We start from the raw sequence: 21129 nt of genomic DNA on the forward strand, positions 1-21129 counted from the left end.
ATGCATGTTCCATACTCGTACATGATGTTTCTGCTTCATGCTCCCCTGCCTGCCAACTCATAGGTATCATGTCATTATACAGCTTCTTTGTCATTTCTGTTGCAGTTCCATACCGCATCACAGGCGAGGCACATCCATATCGGCACTAGATGACCTCCGTCTCTCCGACAAGACGAGAGGTACATCGCTGGAGCTGTCACGACGAATCCCCGCTGTCGGCCCCGTGTTATTCGCTGCCCTGATGCGTCCTTCTTCGCGGCTCCGATTCAGCAGCCAGTTCACATGCATGCGTATCATATTGATGTTGTTTCGTAGCTCCGTCACCTCCTCGCGTATCGGCATAACTTGATTCAGTGTCCACATGCTCTGCCTGGCCTCGAGGTGGGTCAAGTTCTGGTGGACTTCTTCGAAGCCAGCATCCAAGTCCTGCATGGTTCTGTTGTCACTGTACATAGCGTCCTTGCGGCTTTCCCCGTTGCCTTTTGTTCGTCGGTCTGCCAAGACGTCGTCGATGCGCTTGGCCGTTTCGTCTTGGCGAAGCTGCATGTCTCGAAGCTGGCTTCCCAGATCGACATATGACTGAATGATTTCCTGTTGGTTCCGAATGACAATCCCCGATGGCGTATCTGGATGAAAAGCGCATGTGAAGGAATGCGCCCCGATTTCTCCTCGTATTGTCCTGACTGGACACCCCAGGTCTTGATAGGGGCAGCCAACTTCGACCCCGTCGCACTCGAAATCGTGGTGTGATTTCATCTGTGAGCGGCAAACCAGCTGCCAGCAAGATTGACATCTCGTCTTGGCCAGTGAGCACGAGAGTAGATGCATCTCTTTGTCCGCTTCTTCTACCTTGTCGTGGCATAAGCCGCAGCCAACTTGTCTGTGGTGGCATACATCATCCTGGGGCTTGTTTCGTAGCTTTTTATCACACGTGGTATCGGGGCATGAGTATTCCCGGAAGCGGCATTCGGCTGTGGCGTGCTTTTCAACGTTTTCGCGTCGCACCTGACTTTCGCAGCCTCGCCCCTGGTTGGGGCATTTGACCGTCAAGCAGCTGAGCTGGGTGCGAACAAGCCTGGCCGCACTGAAACAGTCCACCCACAGCAGGAGCTCGCGGTCAATAGGGCAGGCCGTCCCTGAGGGACTCGATGCTATGCTTCGCCGCAAACACCTGTAGCAGAATGTGTGGTCGCAGGGCGTGGTGACGGGATCGACGAGCGGGTCGTGGCATATGGGACAGAGCAGATTCGGATCGATGTCAGAGACATAGTTCAACGTGTGCATGTCGAAGATGCAGCCACCACCATACTTGACGGGGATGTCGAGAGAGCACGGGTGGGGTACCAACAGAGGGCCGGTCCTGCGTTCACGAGCGGCATTCGAATGTCGTCGCCCGTATGGCTGTGACAAAATGGCAGCCGGACGCAAGACTGCGCGCTGTCGAGGGTGGCCGCGGGCGTCTTGGGCAATATAAAAGGCCTCGGGGGACGGCGGCCTAACCAGACTGGTGACAAGATCTGGCGTGGCGGTGGCCCGCCTCAAGTTGCGACGAGCGAAGCGTCTTGCCGCAGCGGGGCTCATTCGAACTCCTTGGACTCCCTCATCGCTTGAATCTGAACCGCCATCTCGCGACACATGGATAGTCGCTGACCCGGTGGTTTCGTGTGGGGATTCGTGCGAGCTGGATCCTGCCGCAGCTGGATCCGAGCTATGGATTGCCAGAGCTGGCGCCAGCGTCGGCTGGGGTTCGGGGACGGGGACCGTAGACATGGTCCGGAGGCGGAGAAGAAAGGGGGGTTTTCGACAGGCGTGATGCGATATGATAATGCTGCAGTTGTTAGCTGCGTGCGGGGGGATGGGGCATTGGGAAGGCAACGCTTGGGTTGCGAACCGCGAGTGCTTGGAGACGACGAGATGGAAAAGGGGACAGTTGGGAGGCCGAAGTCGAGACGGTAGAAGCGATGAGGAGGGGTGGCCCGCCTGGTTGGCCGAACGGACCGGAATCAGAGGAAGCGCCGCCCCCACTTTTGGCAGGTTTGCCTGGCCCGCCCCATTGAACAGTACATACGTTGATTTTTTTTTGTCATTTACCTTTTCCTATCCTGCCTTCCATCTGTGCGTCATTCGTTGCCTGTGGCTGGGGCCATGCTTCCTGCAGCCGGATCCGACGGAAAAAGAGAGCATGGCTACCTACTTAGTACCCTAGGCACTCAAGTGGGTACAGTCGCTGGTGCAAGAGGCATTCCTACTTTAAGTAGGCTCTCTTACTTAGTACCCTGTGCCGCTGTGACCGGTTGACCAGTCGGCGGCACTTTATAGCCTCTGCTGCACGAACATCGCTGTATAATATCAATTGAGCCTGTCGTCGCCGGTCGGCCGTCTCGTTCTCCACGTGGGGGGGCGCGGCATCAGGGAGGGGCTACAGCAGGCATTGCTGGAATGGAGCGGGGAGCCGCTCGTCCTGGGTACTTGGTACTCCGTAAGTACGTAAGCACCTATTTCCTTCCCCACGGAGTACGGAGTACAGAGTACGGACTATGCACTCTGGACCCTTCATTATAACTCACATGATTGGCCCCTGGCAGCAGCCGCCGGCCCCGAGCCACGAGCGCAGTTTTCACATGCCAGCCTCTAGGCTCTGGCAAAGGCTTCCACAACGTCAGCAGCCGCACTCATCCGTCCCCATTCCCAGACTCCAAGTTGTCCGTTTCTAATATATCTTTGCTGCGTCCCCACGGTTACGACTTGCGAGCCCCTGTTCCATTGACGACGCCCTTGGACCCATTGTCTCGGGTCTGAATGTACGACGCCACCGACGCATTTGCTTCCTCGTTATTTTTGTCCAAGTCGTCAACTCGACACTGTATTGCAACAGAGGCTTCTCCGACATGATGAGCATGGTCGCTGACGGCTGACGCAACCAATATTTTGTGCTTGCCGCCGACTTTCACATGTCAGACAGACCTTGACAGCAAAGATCAGTCGACCTTTCTCCTCCTCTGACCAATCAGCCCTGCACACAACCACCATGATAGACCACGTGTTAGGGCGGCCGTCGTCAAAGTCGAGGCGACTACAGGTTCTGACCGTGCTATCCCTATGGTCCTTGTATTTGTACAGGTATTTGCGGTCAACATCCTCCCATGGCGCACGCGACGTTCGAGAACTAACGTCACCAACTCCAGAGGACACAAACATGGGCCGCCGGGGGCACAGGCACTCTCCAAATTTTTCACCAAACGTCTCACGGCATGGCAAATCTCTGCCTTCACAATCATCTATCTCTATGCTGCTCGAAACTTCAGCGCCCTTGTTGGCCTAGCCAGTCCTGAGCCCATGGCCAACATGTACGACACTACATACTTCCGCGCCACCTGGGTCCTGACCGCTCTGGACGCTGGTTTTTGGACGGCAATGAAGATTAAGGTCAAATGGCTCAGGGATTTGGCCAGCATCCTTTTCTCTCTTTTTTACCTGGTGGCGGCAGAACGCGCCGACGAGAAGGTCCGCAAAGTCCGAGGTATGATCACAGTCCAACACCTCCGCGTCGCGTGGAACAAAGGCACCACCCCTTATTTGAGTGTGCTGCAACGCCTGATGCGGCCTCGGTTTACGAGATGGCCTCCAAGACAAATCCGGATTCCCCGGCCCTCGAATAGTGATTACAGGGAACCCATCCTGGCATGGTTGTATTTCGACGGGCCACTAGCCGATCTGCTGCTGCACAACAGATTGGTGTTGGATGTTCCCGGTGGCGGCTTTGTTGCCATGGACCCGCGATGCAACGATGACAAGCTTCTTGCCTGGGCCTCAAAATCTGGGCTGCCTATTCTTAGTGTGGACTACAGGAAGGCCCCGGAATTTCCATATCCCTACGCCGTCAACGAGATATTTGACGTGTACGATGCCGTCATCAACACAAAAGGACGCTGTATCGGCATGTCGGGCAACGAGACGCCTCGAATTATTCTGACGGGCGATAGTGCCGGAGCCAACCTTGCGGTTTCCGCAACATTGATGATTACCGAAACCAGTGACGGCGACCTTCGGCGATTTGCTGGCCGGGGGGCACTGCCCGCTCCCGACGGCTTGGTGTGTTTCTATCCGGCCCTAGATATGAATATCGGAAACTGGATGACAGATGAGCAAATGTCGTTGATTAGAGACCGTAAATTGCGCAAGACAAATAGAAGTATTGCACGGCGCAAAAGCATGCAATACAACCAACTGGTGGGAACGCCACATCACTCGGACGACGACGACGAAATTACACCTCCCGAGCCGGCTTGTGTCCCGCCCAAAAGTACTCACGATTGCCAGCCTCAGTTCTCTCACTCTGGCCCCCAGTCCTTGAACCCAAGCAATACGAGGGACGAGCCCAAGAAGACGGACAGCATGTCTCACCACTCGCAGCCGATGCAGACTCGTCTTGCAACATCCTCAATGATTTCCTACTTTAACGATCGAGTTCTCACTCCGGAAATGATGCGAGCCATGATTATCCTTTACATTGGACCCCACAATCGACCCGACTTTACACAAGACTATCTCCTCAGTCCGGTCCTTGCGCCTGAATCGCTTCTCGCCAAATTCCCCAAGACATACTTTATGACGGGTGAACGGGATCCGCTCGTCGACGACACCGTCATCTTTGCCGGACGTCTTCGGCGCGCCAAAGAGGCCGTGGCAAGGGAACAAAACCGGGCCTTTGACGACACCGAAGCAGCCGAAGTCGCCCTCATCCCCGGGGTCTCCCACGGATTCATGCAATTTCCAGGAATATACCCTCCTGCCTGGAAACACTTTGATCGATGCGTTCTCTGGTTCGAACAGCTCTTCATGGAAGCAGAGCACCTCCGTACCAGAAACCAACACCCCCCTCACCTCCCCTCACGCATCGAAAAGATGGCATACCACAGCCAGCAACGACAACATCACCAGCACCACCTGGCGGAGTCGAGTGGTGACGAAGACAAGCCACTGGAGATAAGCATGACCAAGCTAAGCAGAGGACGGGGCTCAAATGCTTCTGTGGCGGCAAGGGCAGAAGTAGTGTCGAATGGGAAGGGCAACGGCGACGCGCAGAAACATAGGAAGAAGATATTAAGCAAGAACAAGAGTCTAATCAAACTAAAGAGCACAGATGATTTGTTGGATAGAAGGATGGAAGGGCTGGCAGGCGGGTTGACGGGAACAGGAGAGGACAACTAGTTGTCGTGCATGCCGCGGAATGTTCAACTTTTTTGCACCACATGGTTTGTTGGTAGAAGGTGTCTGGAAGCAATTCGGTGGGAAATATCTTGAGATGGACCGCAGGATCGCAAATAACAAACAAACCTTGGAATCTGTACAACGTCGCCCTCTTCTCGTCGCATTTGAGACGGTCTAGAGTGTGTGCATCATGCCAACCGGTCGCTCCTGCCAAATTGTACGCCGACCATGATGAAGCCGGGCGCCAGGCGCCAGGCGGTGGAAGAGAAGACGCAGGCGTCGCGTCCTTTCCATGCAATCCCTCCCTCCCTCCTCAAGCCCGAGACTCGAAGCCTTGATGCCCAAATGTCAACCAAGCATCAGCAAAATGCGCCCTCTTTTCGGCCTTGGCCAGATGTGCCTCACCAATATGACATGTAAGCTTCTGATAAGCCAATTCCCCGTTGATTCTCACAGCCATTTGACCTCCTCTGCATTAGTTCTGGCCGTGCCCAATTTTACCCGTCAAGTACCATGACAAGAAGCCTCCGTGGGATGGACTGCGGTTGGATTGCTTCGACCACAAACATGTTGCTCGAAGGGCTTAGACAAGGAGACAATCCAGGTCGTTCTGCCGACCGACTACAACCGCGTTTCACAATCACCTGGTGGCACCACTCGGCAAGCACGGCCATATTGTCTGGCGCAGCTTGAGTGGTTGTGGTGCTGAGAGATGTTGGAGCTGCGGTTGGCGAATTATTGGCCGCTCATAGGCGTGGCACTCTCCAGGCCTACGTTTCGCCGCCCTGAGGTGAGCCGTCAGATCCGAGGCGCCAACATGGTGTGGCGGCTTGGCCCCTGGCCTGGCTACTACGTAGTACTCCGTGCCAGGAGCTAACGTCGAACCAGGACAAAGACGGATGATGAACGCAGCTCCGTTGCTGGCGCCATTTTCATTGTTTTGCACATTGGCCGCAATAGGTCTGGTTGCACTGTGTATCCGTAACGTCGAGCGATTGAGCGCCTAGTTGCTCATACACCCCAGAGCTATAAGACGTCCCACGTCCCTCTTCTAGTCTCTTCATCTTGCCAATCTAGCATCTTGCATCTTCCACAGCTTTGTGACATCATTTAGCTCCCGTTGAACTCCGTCTTTGATGCTTTTGTCCAACCCCCAGCACCGATCTACCCCACATCACCATGGTCCATCTCAGTGCCATTCATAGGGATGACGACGGCAACGGCGCTGCAAGCGCTGCCAAGGACGAGGTTTCCCATCTGGCTGAAAAGGCCCGTTGTATTTTGAACTTGTCGTCTGACGAAGATGGCTTCGCCACGAGCGTCTACGGCTCCCGCTTCGCAGAACAGGAACTACCCCAGCTCACCATGCCAGAGCGTACGATGCCCCGCGAGATTGCTTATAGAATGATCAAGGACCATCTCAGCTTGGATAACAATCCCAAGCTCAAGTATGTTGGGCATTGCAGCTCTGCGCAGTATGTCGGCATTATTCTAACATCAGCAGTCTGGCGTCTTTTGTCACTACTTATATGGTCTGGCTCGGCGGCACCAACTCCTCGCACAAACAATGCGGCAGGTTCTAACTAGCGAATAGGAGGATGAGGCCGAGAAATTGATGGCTCACTCCCTCTCCAAGAACTTCATCGATTACGAGGAATATCCCCAGTCGGCTGACATTCAAAACCGATGCGTCAACATGATAGGCGATTTGTTCCATGCTCCCAGTGGCAGTGCCATTGGTACATCCTCTGTCGGCTCCTCCGAAGCCATCATGCTGGCCGTGTTGGCCATGAAGCGTTGCTGGAAGATTCGCCGCCAGGCCCAAGGCAAGAGTACTGAACGCCCCAACCTCATCATGTCATCCGCCGTCCAGGTGTGCTGGGAGAAGGCTACCTGCTATTTCGAGATTGAGGAGAAGTTTATCAACTGCACTCCGACACGCTTTGTCATTGATCCCGAGGAGATGGTGGCCAAGTGTGACGAGAACACAATTGGCTGTGTTCTCATCTTGGGCACTACGTACACTGGTGACTATGAAGACGTCAAGGCTGTGAACGACCTGCTGATTGAGAAGAACGTCGATGTTCCTATCCACGTGGATGCTGCCAGCGGCGGTTTTGTCGCTCCATTTGTCGTGCCTGACTTGGAGTGGGACTTTAGATGCGAGAAGGTCGTCTCTATTAACGTCTCCGGCCACAAGGTATGCCGACAGACCCTGTTCACCCACCAGAGGTTTTTTTTCTTCTTCTCCCCGTGACTCTCTAACACATCGGTAGTATGGTCTGGTCTACCCTGGTGTCGGTTGGGCCATCTGGCGAGCCCCCGAATATCTCCCCCAGAACCTCGTCTTCAACATCGATTACCTTGGAGCCCAGCAGTCATCCTTTACCCTAAACTTTTCCAAGGGAGCATCCCAAATCATAGGACAGTATTACCAGCTAATACGTCTTGGGAAGCAAGGCTACCGCGCCATCATGAGCAACTTGACCCGCACAGCCGACTATCTCAGCGACTCCCTTGAGAAGCTTGGCTTTATCATCATGTCTAAGCGTTCGGGAGAGGGTCTCCCCCTTGTCGCTTTTCGTTTCCCAGAACCCGATATAGATAGAAGTGAAGATCGCCACTATGACGAATTTGCGCTGGCTCATCAACTCCGATCCCGAGGATGGGTTGTCCCCGCGTACACCATGGCGCCCAACACGAACAAGATGAAGATGCTGCGTGTTGTCGTTCGAGAAGACTTTTCCCGCAGCAGATGCGATGTACTGATCCATGACATCAAGCTCTGCCTCAATGTGTTGGAGGACATGGATCGCGAGACGATTAAGCGACAGGAAAATTACATCAGGACGCATTTGATGTCCTCTGGACGGGCTCAAGAGTCTATTCACACGCCTCAGAATTTCAAAGTACGTCTCGTCATTGGTCTCTCCCTCCCCTTCTATCGCCATCGCTCTTGTGTGTGGGAAATCGTCGCTGACAACTTGTAGGATGATAGGCATTCTCTCCAGGGCAAGACTGGCAAGACCCACGCGGCTTGTTAAATCAACGAATATGCCTGACCTGATGTCAATTAGTAGAAGAATTTGTTCAACCAACGCATGCCATTAGAGCAAGAATATGTGTAGGCTCGTCCGGTGTCAAGGTGACCCCGGCCCTCTCACGATGCCGCAATATGTCGGACCCAATCATGAACGGTCCATGTCCGGCCAGTTTGTACAGACATTCAAATAGCTGTCAACCGTAGTCATGTTCACAGGCGCCCAGGTCCGAAGCCACCAACTCATCAGGACTCACAGGGAGGCGCGCCAGCCAGAAGGCCATTGCAAATTACCGCTCAAGAACATATTTCCACGTGGCAAAGGACGCCGACCTATCTGTCGTGATTCGTGACACGACGCCTACCTCGTCGCAGCAATGGCGTCCTCCAAGATCTGCAAGCCCTGCGCAATCTCCTCACCGGTAACCACCAGGCTCGGCACAAATCGCAAAGTGTTCGTCCCCGCCGTAATGACCAACAGCCCCCTCTCCCTGGCGGCCTTGACAATGGCACCGGGATCCTCGGTCAACTGCAAGCCCAGAATCAGTCCGCGACCCCTGACTTCGGTGACCAGCTGCGGAAACCTCTTCTTCAGCCTGGCAAACCCATCCCTGAACAGCTCCGACTTCTCGAGAACCCCCTGCTGCAGCACGGGGTCAGAAAGCCTCTCGACGAGGTAATGCGCCAGCCGACACGCCAGGGGATTGCCGCCAAACGTGGTCCCATGATCGCCAACATTGATCTTGTCGCCCACAAAGTCGTTGACCACCACGGCACCGACGGGGAACCCGTTCCCCAGCGCCTTGGCGCTCGTCACGACATCCGGGTGCGCGTCCCGGGGCAGGCCGCCGTGCGCCCAGAGAGAGCCCGTCCTCCCCATGCCGCACTGGATCTCGTCGTAGATAAGCACGGCCCGGACCTCGCGACACCTCCTGGCCAGCGCGACGAGAAAGCCCTCCTCGGCGGCCACGACGCCGCCCTCGCCCTGTATCGGCTCGACTATCACGCCGCAGGTCCTCTCCGTAACCAGGTCCCGGATGCCCCCGACGTCGTTGAACCTGCCCTCCACAAAGCCCGGCACCATGGGCGCAAAGGGCTCCTGATACTTGGGGTTATGCGTCGCCGACAGCGCGCCCATGGTGCGCCCGTGAAAGGCGCCACTGAACGACACCACGTCCGTCTTGCCGCCCGCCGGGTCCACCACCTTGCCCGTCTTGCGGGCAAACTTGACAGCCGCCTCGTTGGCCTCGCTGCCCGAGTTGCACACAAACACCCTCGCGGCGTCGTGCATGCCCCCCGACGACCGCGTCTTCTCGACCAGGAGCTTGGACAGCGCGCCCGTCCACGGATTATAGTACAAGTTTGACGCGTGCATCAGCGTCTTGGCCTGGACCGCCCGTCAGCAACGCCAACGCCAACGCCGACCGTGCCCAACTCTCCTCGCGGGAAGGAGAGGAAACCAACCTGCTGCGTTAGGAGCCGCGTAAACTCGGCGTCGCCGTGGCCCAGCGACGTGACGGCTATGCCGGCCGTGAAGTCGAGATACTTCCTGTTCTCAATGTCCCACAGCCACGAGCCCTCGCCCTGGACGAACACGGGCGGCGGCCGCGCGTACGTCGCCACCATGTAGGCGGCGTGGTCGTTGACGAGCGCGGCCGACGGCGAGTCGGCGCCCGGGTCGGGATTGGGAAGCCCTGCGTCTCTCTGATCGTTTCACCCCGGCGCCCAGTTAGCCTCTCTCTCTCTCTCTCTCTCTCTCTCTCTCTCTCTCTCACACACACACACACATCTCTCTCTCGCAAGACACAAAGGGCTATAAAGTAATACGGCGATGGGGGAGGTCGATGGATGGACGACTCACGGTGATGGTCTTCTTCACAGCGTCGGAGAGGTTGGACGCCGTGGACGTGAAGCGCACGGCCCGTATCCTCGTCGTGAGGGTGAACGGTCGGACGGGAAGTCTCATTGCCATTTTCGACATGGGGGAGAGAAAGACAACAGGGTCGAAGGTTGAAATCGGTAACGGTTGCGGTGGCCGCCGGGGCGTTGACGTTTAATTAATTGCGCGCTTATCGATAACGGCCCTCCGGTTTCGCTGTGCAGCATCCATCCTACTTGATGTGACATGTTGCGTGATGCAGATTCTCTGTAGACGTGCGTGATGGTAGGAAGCAGTACCTTTCCGCGGAATGCGAGCCCATCACCACGATGCTTGATTTATTTTATTTGCCACGCACCCAGAATGGCTGTTGAAAAGACGGGCTGCGTACGAGGCGAGGCTCGAACGAGGTGCTTCTGTGTGACGAGTCACGACCCACGGTCCGCGATAACCATGTTGTATTCATACTTTACCAGCCCAAAAGGCAAGGTCCATCTACGAGCTTCTTGGTATACAAAATGTTGCTAACGCGTGCTTCCTCAATCCTACCGTCGACAAGCCCGCCCCGACACAGCAGTCTGCTAGCATCCCACACGAGTCTGGCATCCTTCATGTTCCCGTGGCATTATCTGTACACTGACGCGAAGCAATTCTCCCAATGTGCTCCCAAACAAAGGAAAAAAAGAAAAAGAAAAAAAAAAACGCCGCCCAGTCACAGGAAGCCCGCTCTCGACTCGGGCGTTCCCGCAAGCTCGATGGATTTATCCCATTTCTACCCCCTCTCTAAAGTGTCCAACGAAACCTCCTAGACGGCGCTGTACCCTCCGCGGCTCCCCGTGCCCTGGACCGTGTTCAGCACGCGTCTCGTCCAGTCCTTCAGCAGATACGGGATGTCACGGATGGTGTCACCATGCGGGAGTAGATCCCAACCCCGAGCACCATAGCGGTTGTAGTTGAGCCAGGAGCCAAAGATGAGATACGCAGCGATGCCCAAGAAAGCGCTGCACGCATCGTCAGCAGACGACCAGTAGGGGGAAAACCTAAAGCCACGGTTGGAAACCACTCACATTATGACAAGCCAGGTGAAGAAGCCCCACGAAGTACTGCTGCCCCCGCCGTCACCCTTGTTGTTGCCGTCGTCGTTTCCATCTCGCTTCTCGCACGCGTACTTGGTGTGCCAGCCAAGTCGCAGGACATCGGCATCCTGTTCTGGTCCGTAACTCTCCCACAGCAGCGCAGCATTGTCAGATTTCAGCTGGTGCTCCGAGTAGGACTCGTCTTTGCCACCGTCGCCCTCCTTGTCGTCGCGGCGACGAAGCTTGGAGTACTTGTCCTCCGACTCCCACTCGCCCTCGGTGCCCTCCTTGTCCGGGTCGCAGAGAAACTCGACGACGGCCTTCTGCTGGCGGCGCTCCTTGACAGGTCCGTTTAGAGGGTGCTTGCCGCCTTTGAGCACCAGTCGCAGGCCCTCCTTCTTCGAGTCGCTGTTCGAGTCGCTCCCATTCAGCCTCGTCGCTTCGTACTCGAACTGGGATCCGCCCACATTCTCCAGACTGCCGGCAATGGCGGTGACTGATTCGACCTTGTCGACGTCGTCTTGGATGAACCGCGAAATAGCGCACACTGCACCGCGGACTGGTCAGCAATCACGCCCGACAACGACGGCCTCTTGTGCCTGCCGAGGTCGGCGCCAACAAGGAGCTCTAGCGTTGACGGACCTCTGGTACCATTGGGGCACTCTTCCTTGGATTTGCTCTTGCCACTCTTCTTCAGTGGCTGGCACACATCCAGTGTATAGGTTGTGTTGTGATGCGTGTGCGTCGTCGAGTCGTACTTGGACGTGACGACAGAATGCGGGCCCTTGAGCTTCTCTAGGTTGAATTTATATCCGTTGATGAGAATATTCTCGCAGTGTAACATGGCCATGCTAGACAGAGGTGCCAGCAGCAAAGGCAGTAAGACCGCCGACATCTGTGGCGAATGCATCGGAACTGGTTGTTGATGGATTGCAGTTTCGAGCTGACGAGGCGACGAGGATAGCGACGAGCGTGGCGACTATGGCGAGGATGCCGATGGGACAGGGAAGACGGGAAAAGGGGACGACTTGGGCGCTGGAGCCGGCGCCGCAATGCAAAGTTCAACCCGAACAGTGAAAGAGAGATGAGAATGCACCGTCTGCTCCCCTGTGAAGACGGGATGAAATATGTCAGGTCGAGTCGTAATCTAGGCCAGGGTTGCTGGACGTTGGTCGACGGGGTGGCTCCAGAGTTCAGATGCCTCCGAAGCTTCCCTCTTGGGCCTCGGTGCCCTGATGAGCGGTTGTGTCATGACGGACATTTCTGTCCCCATGTGGAGACTGCGCGCACGTGACCCACCTCGCGATTGGAGCCGCTGTATCCTGTGAGGACCAAACATTTATGATTTGACTACATCAAAATACCAACACCAACACCTCCGTAGCCATGATTCATATTCTAACAAGTGTATAATGTACAAGAGATATCTCCACCATCCAGGTGAAGCCAGGTAACGCCATGCCGGGGCTAGCACGAAAGCTGTGCTGCCATTCTCAAATCCATGTGGTGGTCATCCGCCCGCGCCCATTGTTCTGTTCGTCCTTTCAGTATATTGAACAAATCCTCAAATAAATTCCGTGGGGTATTCAAAGTCCGCGCCCAATTCTGTGAAAGACAGCAAAACAGGTGACATGAAAAGAAAGAAAGAAGGAAAGAAAAAGGAAAGGAAATAGCGCGATACCGGCTGCACCATAAACTCCGGTACCCATTCCCGTTCTTGTCGAAAAAATGCACAGAGAGTCCGCCGGGAGTTTCTTTTCCGTTCCAATCCCATCACATTATCCGTCGTTGACCGCATGTCTTTCAGCAACTCTTGCGCAATGTTCTACATGCCTGGGTGTCCCATCATGCCACCCATTCCCTGCATCGCAGCTTGTTGCTGCTGTTGCTGCATCGTCATTTGCTGCTGTTGTGCTCGCCGTTGTACCATGCTTTGATGAAGCATTTGCTGCGCTTGCACCAAGGAAGTATGCTTCATCTTATCAAGCGCATCCTGTGGCACGTTGTCAGCGCCGCCGAATTTGACGATGGCGCCCTGCATCAAGCGGGCATATATTTGCCGAGCATTGAGTTGTATCTGCTGTTGGAAGGGGTTGGCACCCATTTGCTGTTGTTGAGGCTGGCCCTGCTGGTGCGGATGGGGTTGTTGGTGTTGTTGCTGCGCTTGCTGCTGCTGCTGCTGCTGCTGCTGCTGTTGTTGTTGCATTTGCATAGCAGCGAACGCTTGCATATTTGCGTTGCTACCGTTCATCATCTGTCCGCTAACCTGTCTCTGCATCGGGTTGCCCATCTGTCCCATTCGCGCCATGTGCTGTAGCTGTGCCTGCATCTGCGCTGGCATCTGCCTCAGCTGGTTGCCTTGCATATTCTGCTGCATTTGCGCATACTGCTGGGCAAGCTGCTGCTGCTCGGGTGTCATGATGCCTCCTTGCTGCTGTTGTTGCTGATGTTGCTGCTGCTGCTGCTGCTGCTGCTGCTGCTGTTGCAACATCAGCTGCCGCTGCATCATCTGCATCACTTGCTGTGGCTGGGGCGTCATTGCTTGTGTGTTCATGCCCGGGTTGGCACCCCCGTTTTGCATAGCCGCCATCTGCTGCTGTGATGCAATGGCCCTCTGCTGTGCTGCCATTTGCGCAACGATCTGCGGATTGTGTTGGTTCATGCTCTGTTGATTCATCATCATAGCCTGGCCCATCTGAGAATTCTGTGCCATCATGTTGGGAGGCGGGCTAGCCTGTGTCATCCGTGGGGTAGCTGCCATAGTTTGCCGGTTAATTGGTGTGCCGTGAGGCATGTTGGGCGTCGAGTTGGGCATACGAGGAGTGCCCGAGGGATGACTTTGTTGACTGCCTCTAGCGGACATGTTATGTGCCATGGGTACCGACATCTGCCCGTTTTGAACGGCAGACGGGGGCCGAGGAGGGCTGGTCGCCATGTTGGAGTTGGTCTGTTGCATAGGCACACCACCGACCATCGGCGAGGACATATTCTGCGGTGTTCCTTGCCGAATCACAGGCGACGAAGCGGCTGCGGCTTGAGACATTTGAGCCGGGAAGCGAGGTTGAGCAGCTCCTTGCATATTGTTAGCCATAGCATTTTGTCCGCCAGTAGGGACCCCGGTGGCAATGTTGCCAGCAATGGCATTTTGAGCAGGGTGAGCATGCTGTGTCGTCTGCTGGCTTTGGGGCTGAGGCTGAGGCTGAGGCTGCTGTGGTTGTTGAGGCGGCTGTTGCTGCGGCTGCGGCTTCTGCTGCTGCTGCTGTTTCTGCTGTTGCTGCTGAGCCGTCTGTTGGTTTTGTTGTTGTTGCTGCTGCTGCTGGCTCTGAGCCGCAGCCGCAGCAGCAGTGCGTGCTGCCAACTGTTGTCGTTGGGCTTCTTGTCGCATCTGGTTTTCCCGGATAGCAGCCTCGCGCCTTTGTCGTTCGGCTTCCGCTTGTTGGCGCTGAGCCTGTAACAACTGCTCCTGCCTCTGGAGCTGTAAGCGCCGGTCGTTCTCTTGTTGTTTGATCTTCTCTTGTTCCTTCTTCTCGGCATGATCTCGCTTGATGTCCTCGATGACCTTGAATCTCTCGAATCTAGGCTCGAATGTCGTTACATTTGACTGGCCTTCACCATCGGCGGCGGCGGCGCCCGGCGCTCCAGAAGCATTTCCAGACAGCCTGTCATCTAATACAAGCATGTATCGTTCCAGATCGGCAGCGGCGGCCTCGTCGGCAGCCATTTCAGCAACAGTCCTCTTTCGCGTCTTTGGTTGGGGTGGAGGTTCAGAGTGCTTGGGATGTGCCATTGCCTCCAATAAAAGAATGGTCTCTTCCGCGTTCCGTGTTGGCTCCAGTATCAGTGGCGGAGTTGTTGCCAAGAGAATTTGACCTTCTACCGCATATATGTTGCTGCTGTCCAGTTCTATCTTCTCCCTCTTTTGGCGCTTATTCGCCGGAGGTGGCATGCTACTTGCCGTCGGCGTCGGCGGAACCAAGGACAATGGGGTTGATGGCGGTGCAAGTGATGGAGTGTCATTAACACCCTTGCCGCTGCCTCTTGGCGTGGTAGCCTTGATCCTGAGATCAACCTGTAGAGACTCAGGGGTGGGATGCAAGACGACGGTGAAAATCTTGGGCTTCGCGGGTTCCTTGTTTACCGTGGACTCCGCTGGCTGTACTGGAGCAGTCACGCTCTCCTGGTCTTGTTCATCTTCTGGCGACTCCTTTACACTGTCAATGTCCTTGTTGGAAACACCATTTTCTGCCCCTTGTTCTTCCTTCGGGAAGGGAACGTAGGGCGAGGGCGTTAAATACTGGTTGTAGTTGTGAATCGACGAAGGCACGACGGCGTTGGACGTCGGTGAGGATTTGGTGACAGCCTTTGTCGTTTGGGCAAGGGATTTGTGATCGTGAATTTGAACGATAAGACATCCGTCGTAAAATGGTACGTTTGCCTCGACCAGATACTCCAGGATATCGTGCGGAAGCGTGCGCGCTTTGATGTGCTCGATGAATTTTCCCATTGGCGATTTATAGGGAAACATTCCATCTTGCCCATCGAATCGAAAATTTGTCGCGTGCAGATGGACAACCAAGGATGGAGGGTTCCCGGCGTGTTTGTTCAAGATGTACCGGGAGGTAACAACTAATGATGGAGATGCCCTGTTAGTGACAGCCCGGCGTTCGCAGACAGGGGGATTCAATTCATACCGTATGGAAGAGGACCGCCATCCTTGGCACCAGCATCTGCAGAAAATGAGCCGGTACGCATTCCGGCGCTGTTTCTCGAGTTCCTACCGGCCGCCTGAGATGAGGTCTCGCGGCGCGCCCGATTGACCGTGCGAAGGGTGGAGGTAGTGAGGGAGCGGTCGCAGGCCGAGTTCGGAGTTTGCTTCGCGCTCGTGGGCGGTTTCTTTGCCGACATGGAAGGCGATGGAGACGAATTTGACGATGAGATCCCGTTGGTTTGAATGCCAGGCGGAACTGGTCGCTTTATCTTGGCCGCGCCATTCTGTTGAATGACGGGGCTCGTGGGCGCCATGGTGGCTCGCGAATGCGTCCACGGCTGAGAGCAGCCTACCCGCGCTCAGCGACTGTGGCAGCTGTGGTCGAATCGTGCTTCGGGGGCCCAGTGTGCGGTCATCGATGACCTTGATTCGAGTTGTGTTCCGCGTTTGTCGGGTCAAAGGTGTTGCGACTCGGGAGCAGAGGTGTTGGCTGATGTCGAGAGGTCGTAGTACTGCGCTAGTGAATTGCGGAGACGTCGATATTTGCGGGCAGAGAGTTGGGATGAGTTTGGCCGTGCTGCGCGGCAGGGGAACTCAAGAAAGGGCCCCAAAATGATCCATGAGATGTCATCAAGCAGAAACAATACTTCGCAGATACCACGTGGTTAATGAGTGACACTGGCGCGGCGCTTCGCACCCTGTTGATGCCAGGCTAATGATCAGTGAAGTTGCGTTTGGCCTGCCAAGGCCCGTGGGTCTCACGCACAATCGGACATCACGTGACGATCCTGGTCCGAGCTCTTTTCCCTCACTTCTAATCAAAGTTCCGTTCATGGCTTGTGTGCAGATGGACAGACAAAGAAGTTGATGAAAGAGGGAAAAAAAGAATCGAGTTGCAAAGCAAAGCTCCAAAACAAAACTTGAATAGAGTGTGATGACGAGATATGCAGGACTACAGATATTATCAATTTACAGCTTCAAGATAAAGGAAGAAAAATAGACCATCCCATGTACGTAAACTACACATCTTATGTCTCCATGTAATAATCGTCCTACACGTCACTCCCTACCCTGGACCCTTCGAGCCCAATCATCATGTACCCGCATGCCATCAACCACCACGACTCCACGCCCGCGTCCGACTCGTTCAGGTCTTTGCCACCACTTCTCCAGCTGCTTCCCCGTCTTCTCAGCCTCCGACTCACTGTCTGCCAGGCCTCCAGAACCACTCTCGGCGCCAACCACTAGAATAATGTCGTGTCGCAGCCAGGTTTGGAGCGTGGTGATGATGCTGCCATTGTCACCGCTCAAAGACTCCTGAAGGTACAGGATATCTGGTTGAACGTGACGTAGAATATAAACGTGACCACTGGGCGTGGTGAAGGGCAGGATTGTCGTCTCCTTTTCCACGAGGCTAAGAGCCTGGGAATAGATCGCATGGTAGGCCGCGTTTGAACTCGATGGGAGGCTTCTGTTTCGACGCCGTTAGCAACAGTGCAGAAAAAAATCAAACGGCGAATTGTGCAAAAGCGTGCATACAGAGGGCTCTTGGTCTCTTCACCGGGGGTCTGGGCTTGATCGTGACCAATGTTAGAAAATGACGAGCTCAACGAAGGCGGCGGGAGGTTACTAGAAGTACCATCCAACATGGACTCCTCCAGATTCGGTACATATATCAAGATGTACAACTTGATTTTTGAAAAGTCGTTATGACGTGGAATGTGGGACAGAATTGACTGCCATGAACCGTTAGCCTGGTCCGAATGTTGCTGATAGGGAATCCAGTTGAGTCAGCTTACAGCCAGCTCGTGCGTTCCATCACCAGACACGTCAGAGATCTTTGTATCAGCCGACACGACGACAGCGACCGTCTTCCGGCCCTTGTCTCCGGTGACAGGAGCCCGGCCCTTCTTCGCATCGGCTTCCTCCTGCCACGGATTCTCCCCGTACGCTTTATCCTCTTCGCGGATGGAAGCAAGGGCCTTGCCGACAGCAGCGCCAGCGGCAGCCATGCCAGCAGCAACCGTCTTGCCCGTTGAGTCGAAGAATCGTTGAGGACTGGGCGTCCTCCTCAATGCGCCCGACATGCGTGCTCCCCATCCCGCCGCAGAAGTATCACTGGGAGCTGTAGCTACCCCATAGGCTGCGGCATCATCGCCTTGTTGATACTGTCGAGGGGGTTGCTCTGGCCCTCGCGGATCGCGGATCGAAGCACCGTAAGGAGGGTTGTCCCCGTAATCAGCATTCTCATAATCCAAGCCCGGCTCGTGGTCAAAGGCATTGTCCTCCTCGTCCTCCTTGTGCTGGCTCCATACCCAGGCAGCTATCCCAGCGGTCGCGACGGTGAGGGTTATGGCAAGTGGCACCCAGTGGCTCCAGACACCGCGCCGGGAGGATCCACGGTCGTATCGATCCGGAGACATTTATGTCAATGAGTGGTATCGCATCGCCAGCAGACTGGCAACCGAGGACAAGGGCGGGCTTTCAGACTCAATCGACCCGGGCGGTGTTCGAGGGGGGGGGAGTTGGCTGGAATGATGATGTCGCAAATTGAGGATGCGGACCTTGATAACTGGGACACGGCCATCTTGTCTAATGTCAACAATGGAGTGGAGCGTGGCTCCTCCGTGCCCAGCAACGCTTGGGTTGGCCCGAGGTACGACCCCGGAAAGCGGGACCACCAAAGATCCTGCACCGCGTTGTTGCTCTGTAGATGGCAATCAGCCACACCCAGCCACACCCAGCCACACCTCCCCCCGTTCCAACTTCCCACAGCCAACAATAATTTTGCGAGGCCGACTCTTTTTGAAGAGCGTTCTTGAACACATCAAGCTTCCGGTCACGATCAAGGTGGAATCCCTCCCCGAAGCCCAGATACAACAATCCAATCGAGTCTACTACCTGTTCAACAGGCTGTGTTCCAGACGGCGCACCAACCGGCCTCGCACCGGCCAGGGCAGCTGTCAAAATGCCCCACGCCATGTCGATGCCCTCACCAGGGTTGCAAGCACTCATCCTTTGCGGACCGGGATCATCATTTCCGACATTCACGTCAAATCCCGATGAGAACCCCAAAGCTATTCTGCCCATTGCCAATCGGCCGATGGTGTGGTATCCCATTGACTTTTGTCGCCGCATGGGCATCTCACGTAGGTCATCGTCACGGGCCCTTGTCTTTCTCTGCCACAGCCAAGTGTATCGCAAAAGCGTACACGCCAATGTGCGCACACGTGCCTGCACCAACCTGTAGTCTCTTCTATAGAAATATACCACATGTATACACAAGGGGATGGACAAAGCTAATGTGTCGCAGACATCACCCTGATATGCCCTCCATCAGCGTCCAAAGCCGTGGGTTCAGCATTCAGCATGAACCCTTTTCTCACTAGCCTACCTCTCCCTAGACCAGACATCCTCGCACCGGCTGACCTGGACTACAACACGGGAACCGCGGACATCCTTCGCCTCCCCGAAGTTCGCAACCTCATCAGGTCGGACTTTGTCGTTCTGCCTTGCGATCTTGTCTGTGAACTGGGCGGAGACAAGCTCCTTCAAGCATGGATGGTCAAGTCTGCGAGCTTGACCGATCTGCTAGGAGATGGAAACTGCACAACGGGCCACCAAAGTCGTCACAGTGGCGGGCTTGGAGTTTGGTACAACACGATGTCAGGTACGGTTGTTGAAGGCGAAGAAACCGACTTCATCGCCACCTCACCCCTTCCTTCCTGGCAGCCGGGCACACAAAGGGGATCAATTTTCCCCAAGCTCTCGAAGCTAGTTTACTCGATGCCCACGGACTCGTTGAACGACATCACAGAGGAGAAGAAGTCGCTGCCAGTCCGGCACGGGTTGCTGAGGGCGCACCCCCGCATCCGGATGCTGACCACTCACCGAGACGCACACATTTACATTTTCCCCCGGTGGACGCTGGACTTTATCAAGGAGAATGAAGGATTGCATAGCATCGGTGAGGACGTGCTCGGCTGGTGGGCCAAAGCCGGATGGCAGGCCGGACTGGCAGACAAGCTGCACATGACGACGGTTTGCGACGTGGGCAACTCTGAAGATGACGGCCATTCCACTTCGGAGAGCTTCGCCTCGCAACCACATGATTCAGAAGGCGCAGGAATGCCGTCCACACGAGGACCAAGCGGTACCCAGTCCACCATTCAACACAAAGGTACAAATCCACAAGCAAAGCAGAGTATCCCGCCGGTCGTCGCATACATTCACTCGGGCGAGGGACAAGACAAGCCCCCCATCATCCGCCGCGTTGACACGGCACAGCTCCTGCTGGCCGTATCCCTCCAACTCGCCAAGCTCGAGTCGGTCGAAGAAGTCGGGGCTTCGGCAGCGTCGCCCTTTGCGCACGCAAGAAAGGTGGCATACCCCAAGGGAGTCAAGTCACTGACAATGATTAGCAAACAGGACAGCCTGATTGCCGACAACGTGACTGTGGAGGATAAGGCGGCCATCAAGGCATCCGTCGTTGGAGCCAACTGTCAGATCAACGAAGGAGCCAAGCTGTTGCAGTGTCTGTTGATGGACGGAGTGGTGGTTGGGAAGGGATGCAAGTTGATAAAGTGTATCCTGGGCAAGAGGTGTGTCATCGGAGACTACTCCGTGCTGACCGATTGCGAGGTGCAAGAGAACTTGATGGTAGAACCACGAAGTAAGTGCCCTTCTTCCTCAGACGGCCCTGGCGCTTGTTCCTGTTTGCACTGCCAAGTCTTGTTGTGCACAGCCTGAGCGTCACATCCAACGCCGTCAAGTCTGTGTCATTCCACTAACATTCTGCTTCCTCGTCGGTGCAGGTCTGGAAAGGGATACCAAGCTCATGAGCTCGGAAGGCCTGGAGGCAACAGACGACGAGATGGACGAGGTCCTTCAGGATGTACACCGCGAAGTCGCGGCCGTCACAGATGATGCCATCCAAGACTAGAGCGACTGACATTCCCAAGGCGCCAAAAATAGAGGACAAGTAGAAAACTTCTAAAAAAAAATGGCAAAATTCCAATAGTTCATTTCAGTAGACCCTTGAACCCGACATGATGACCCCCGCTAGCGGTCTTTTCTCGACTGTGCTGAGAAACTAATCACCTTGTAGCAAGTTACGTTACGACCCCGGTGCTACTAATATGTATCCTACCATGGTGGGCAGGTAGTCGGAGAGGATGTCCGCCACGCTTAAAACTACACACTGGGCTAGGTGATT

General features: G+C 55.3%; 8 protein-coding genes across 8 annotated transcripts; 3 read left to right on the forward strand and 5 right to left on the reverse strand.

Moving 5' to 3' along the window:
* Nucleotides 1–117: 117 nt before the first annotated feature.
* MAM_04093 (TRAF-type zinc finger protein) lies at nucleotides 118–1770 on the reverse strand (the record flags this gene model as incomplete). The annotated part of the gene is made up of 1 exon (XM_040822891.1): nucleotides 118–1770. The coding sequence occupies one exon, from the start codon at nucleotides 1768–1770 to the stop codon at nucleotides 118–120; it is 1653 nt and encodes a 550-aa protein (XP_040679398.1).
* A 1258-nt stretch (nucleotides 1771–3028) lies between these two features.
* On the forward strand, nucleotides 3029–5211 carry MAM_04094 (hormone-sensitive lipase; the record flags this gene model as incomplete). Its single annotated transcript, XM_040822892.1, has 2 exons — nucleotides 3029–3120; nucleotides 3186–5211. 2 exons carry the CDS (start codon nucleotides 3029–3031, stop codon nucleotides 5209–5211), a joined length of 2118 nt encoding a protein of 705 aa, XP_040679399.1.
* A 1179-nt stretch (nucleotides 5212–6390) lies between these two features.
* Nucleotides 6391–8255, forward strand: MAM_04095 (glutamate decarboxylase; the record flags this gene model as incomplete). The annotated part of the gene is made up of 5 exons (XM_040822893.1): nucleotides 6391–6659; nucleotides 6716–6743; nucleotides 6806–7411; nucleotides 7488–8120; nucleotides 8202–8255. The coding sequence occupies 5 exons, from the start codon at nucleotides 6391–6393 to the stop codon at nucleotides 8253–8255; spliced, it is 1590 nt and encodes a 529-aa protein (XP_040679400.1).
* Nucleotides 8256–8612: 357 nt separating this feature from the next.
* On the reverse strand, nucleotides 8613–10223 carry MAM_04096 (acetylornithine aminotransferase; the record flags this gene model as incomplete). Its single annotated transcript, XM_040822894.1, has 3 exons — nucleotides 8613–9638; nucleotides 9716–9955; nucleotides 10113–10223. 3 exons carry the CDS (start codon nucleotides 10221–10223, stop codon nucleotides 8613–8615), a joined length of 1377 nt encoding a protein of 458 aa, XP_040679401.1.
* A 712-nt stretch (nucleotides 10224–10935) lies between these two features.
* Nucleotides 10936–12056, reverse strand: MAM_04097 (autophagy-related protein 27; the record flags this gene model as incomplete). Its single annotated transcript, XM_040822895.1, has 3 exons — nucleotides 10936–11131; nucleotides 11198–11753; nucleotides 11849–12056. 3 exons carry the CDS (start codon nucleotides 12054–12056, stop codon nucleotides 10936–10938), a joined length of 960 nt encoding a protein of 319 aa, XP_040679402.1.
* A 975-nt stretch (nucleotides 12057–13031) lies between these two features.
* On the reverse strand, nucleotides 13032–16228 carry MAM_04098 (Spt20 family; the record flags this gene model as incomplete). The annotated part of the gene is made up of 2 exons (XM_040822896.1): nucleotides 13032–15832; nucleotides 15898–16228. 2 exons carry the CDS (start codon nucleotides 16226–16228, stop codon nucleotides 13032–13034), a joined length of 3132 nt encoding a protein of 1043 aa, XP_040679403.1.
* A 745-nt stretch (nucleotides 16229–16973) lies between these two features.
* On the reverse strand, nucleotides 16974–18337 carry MAM_04099 (peroxin 22-like protein; the record flags this gene model as incomplete). Its single annotated transcript, XM_040822897.1, has 3 exons — nucleotides 16974–17385; nucleotides 17454–17668; nucleotides 17714–18337. 3 exons carry the CDS (start codon nucleotides 18335–18337, stop codon nucleotides 16974–16976), a joined length of 1251 nt encoding a protein of 416 aa, XP_040679404.1.
* Nucleotides 18338–18882: 545 nt separating this feature from the next.
* Nucleotides 18883–20856, forward strand: MAM_04100 (uncharacterized protein; the record flags this gene model as incomplete). Its single annotated transcript, XM_040822898.1, has 3 exons — nucleotides 18883–19063; nucleotides 19228–20586; nucleotides 20729–20856. The coding sequence occupies 3 exons, from the start codon at nucleotides 18883–18885 to the stop codon at nucleotides 20854–20856; spliced, it is 1668 nt and encodes a 555-aa protein (XP_040679405.1).
* Nucleotides 20857–21129: the final 273 nt, after the last annotated feature.

Source organism: Metarhizium album (assembly GCF_000804445.1).
Source record: "Metarhizium album ARSEF 1941 chromosome Unknown scaffold_8, whole genome shotgun sequence".
NCBI lineage: Eukaryota > Fungi > Ascomycota > Sordariomycetes > Hypocreales > Clavicipitaceae > Metarhizium > Metarhizium album.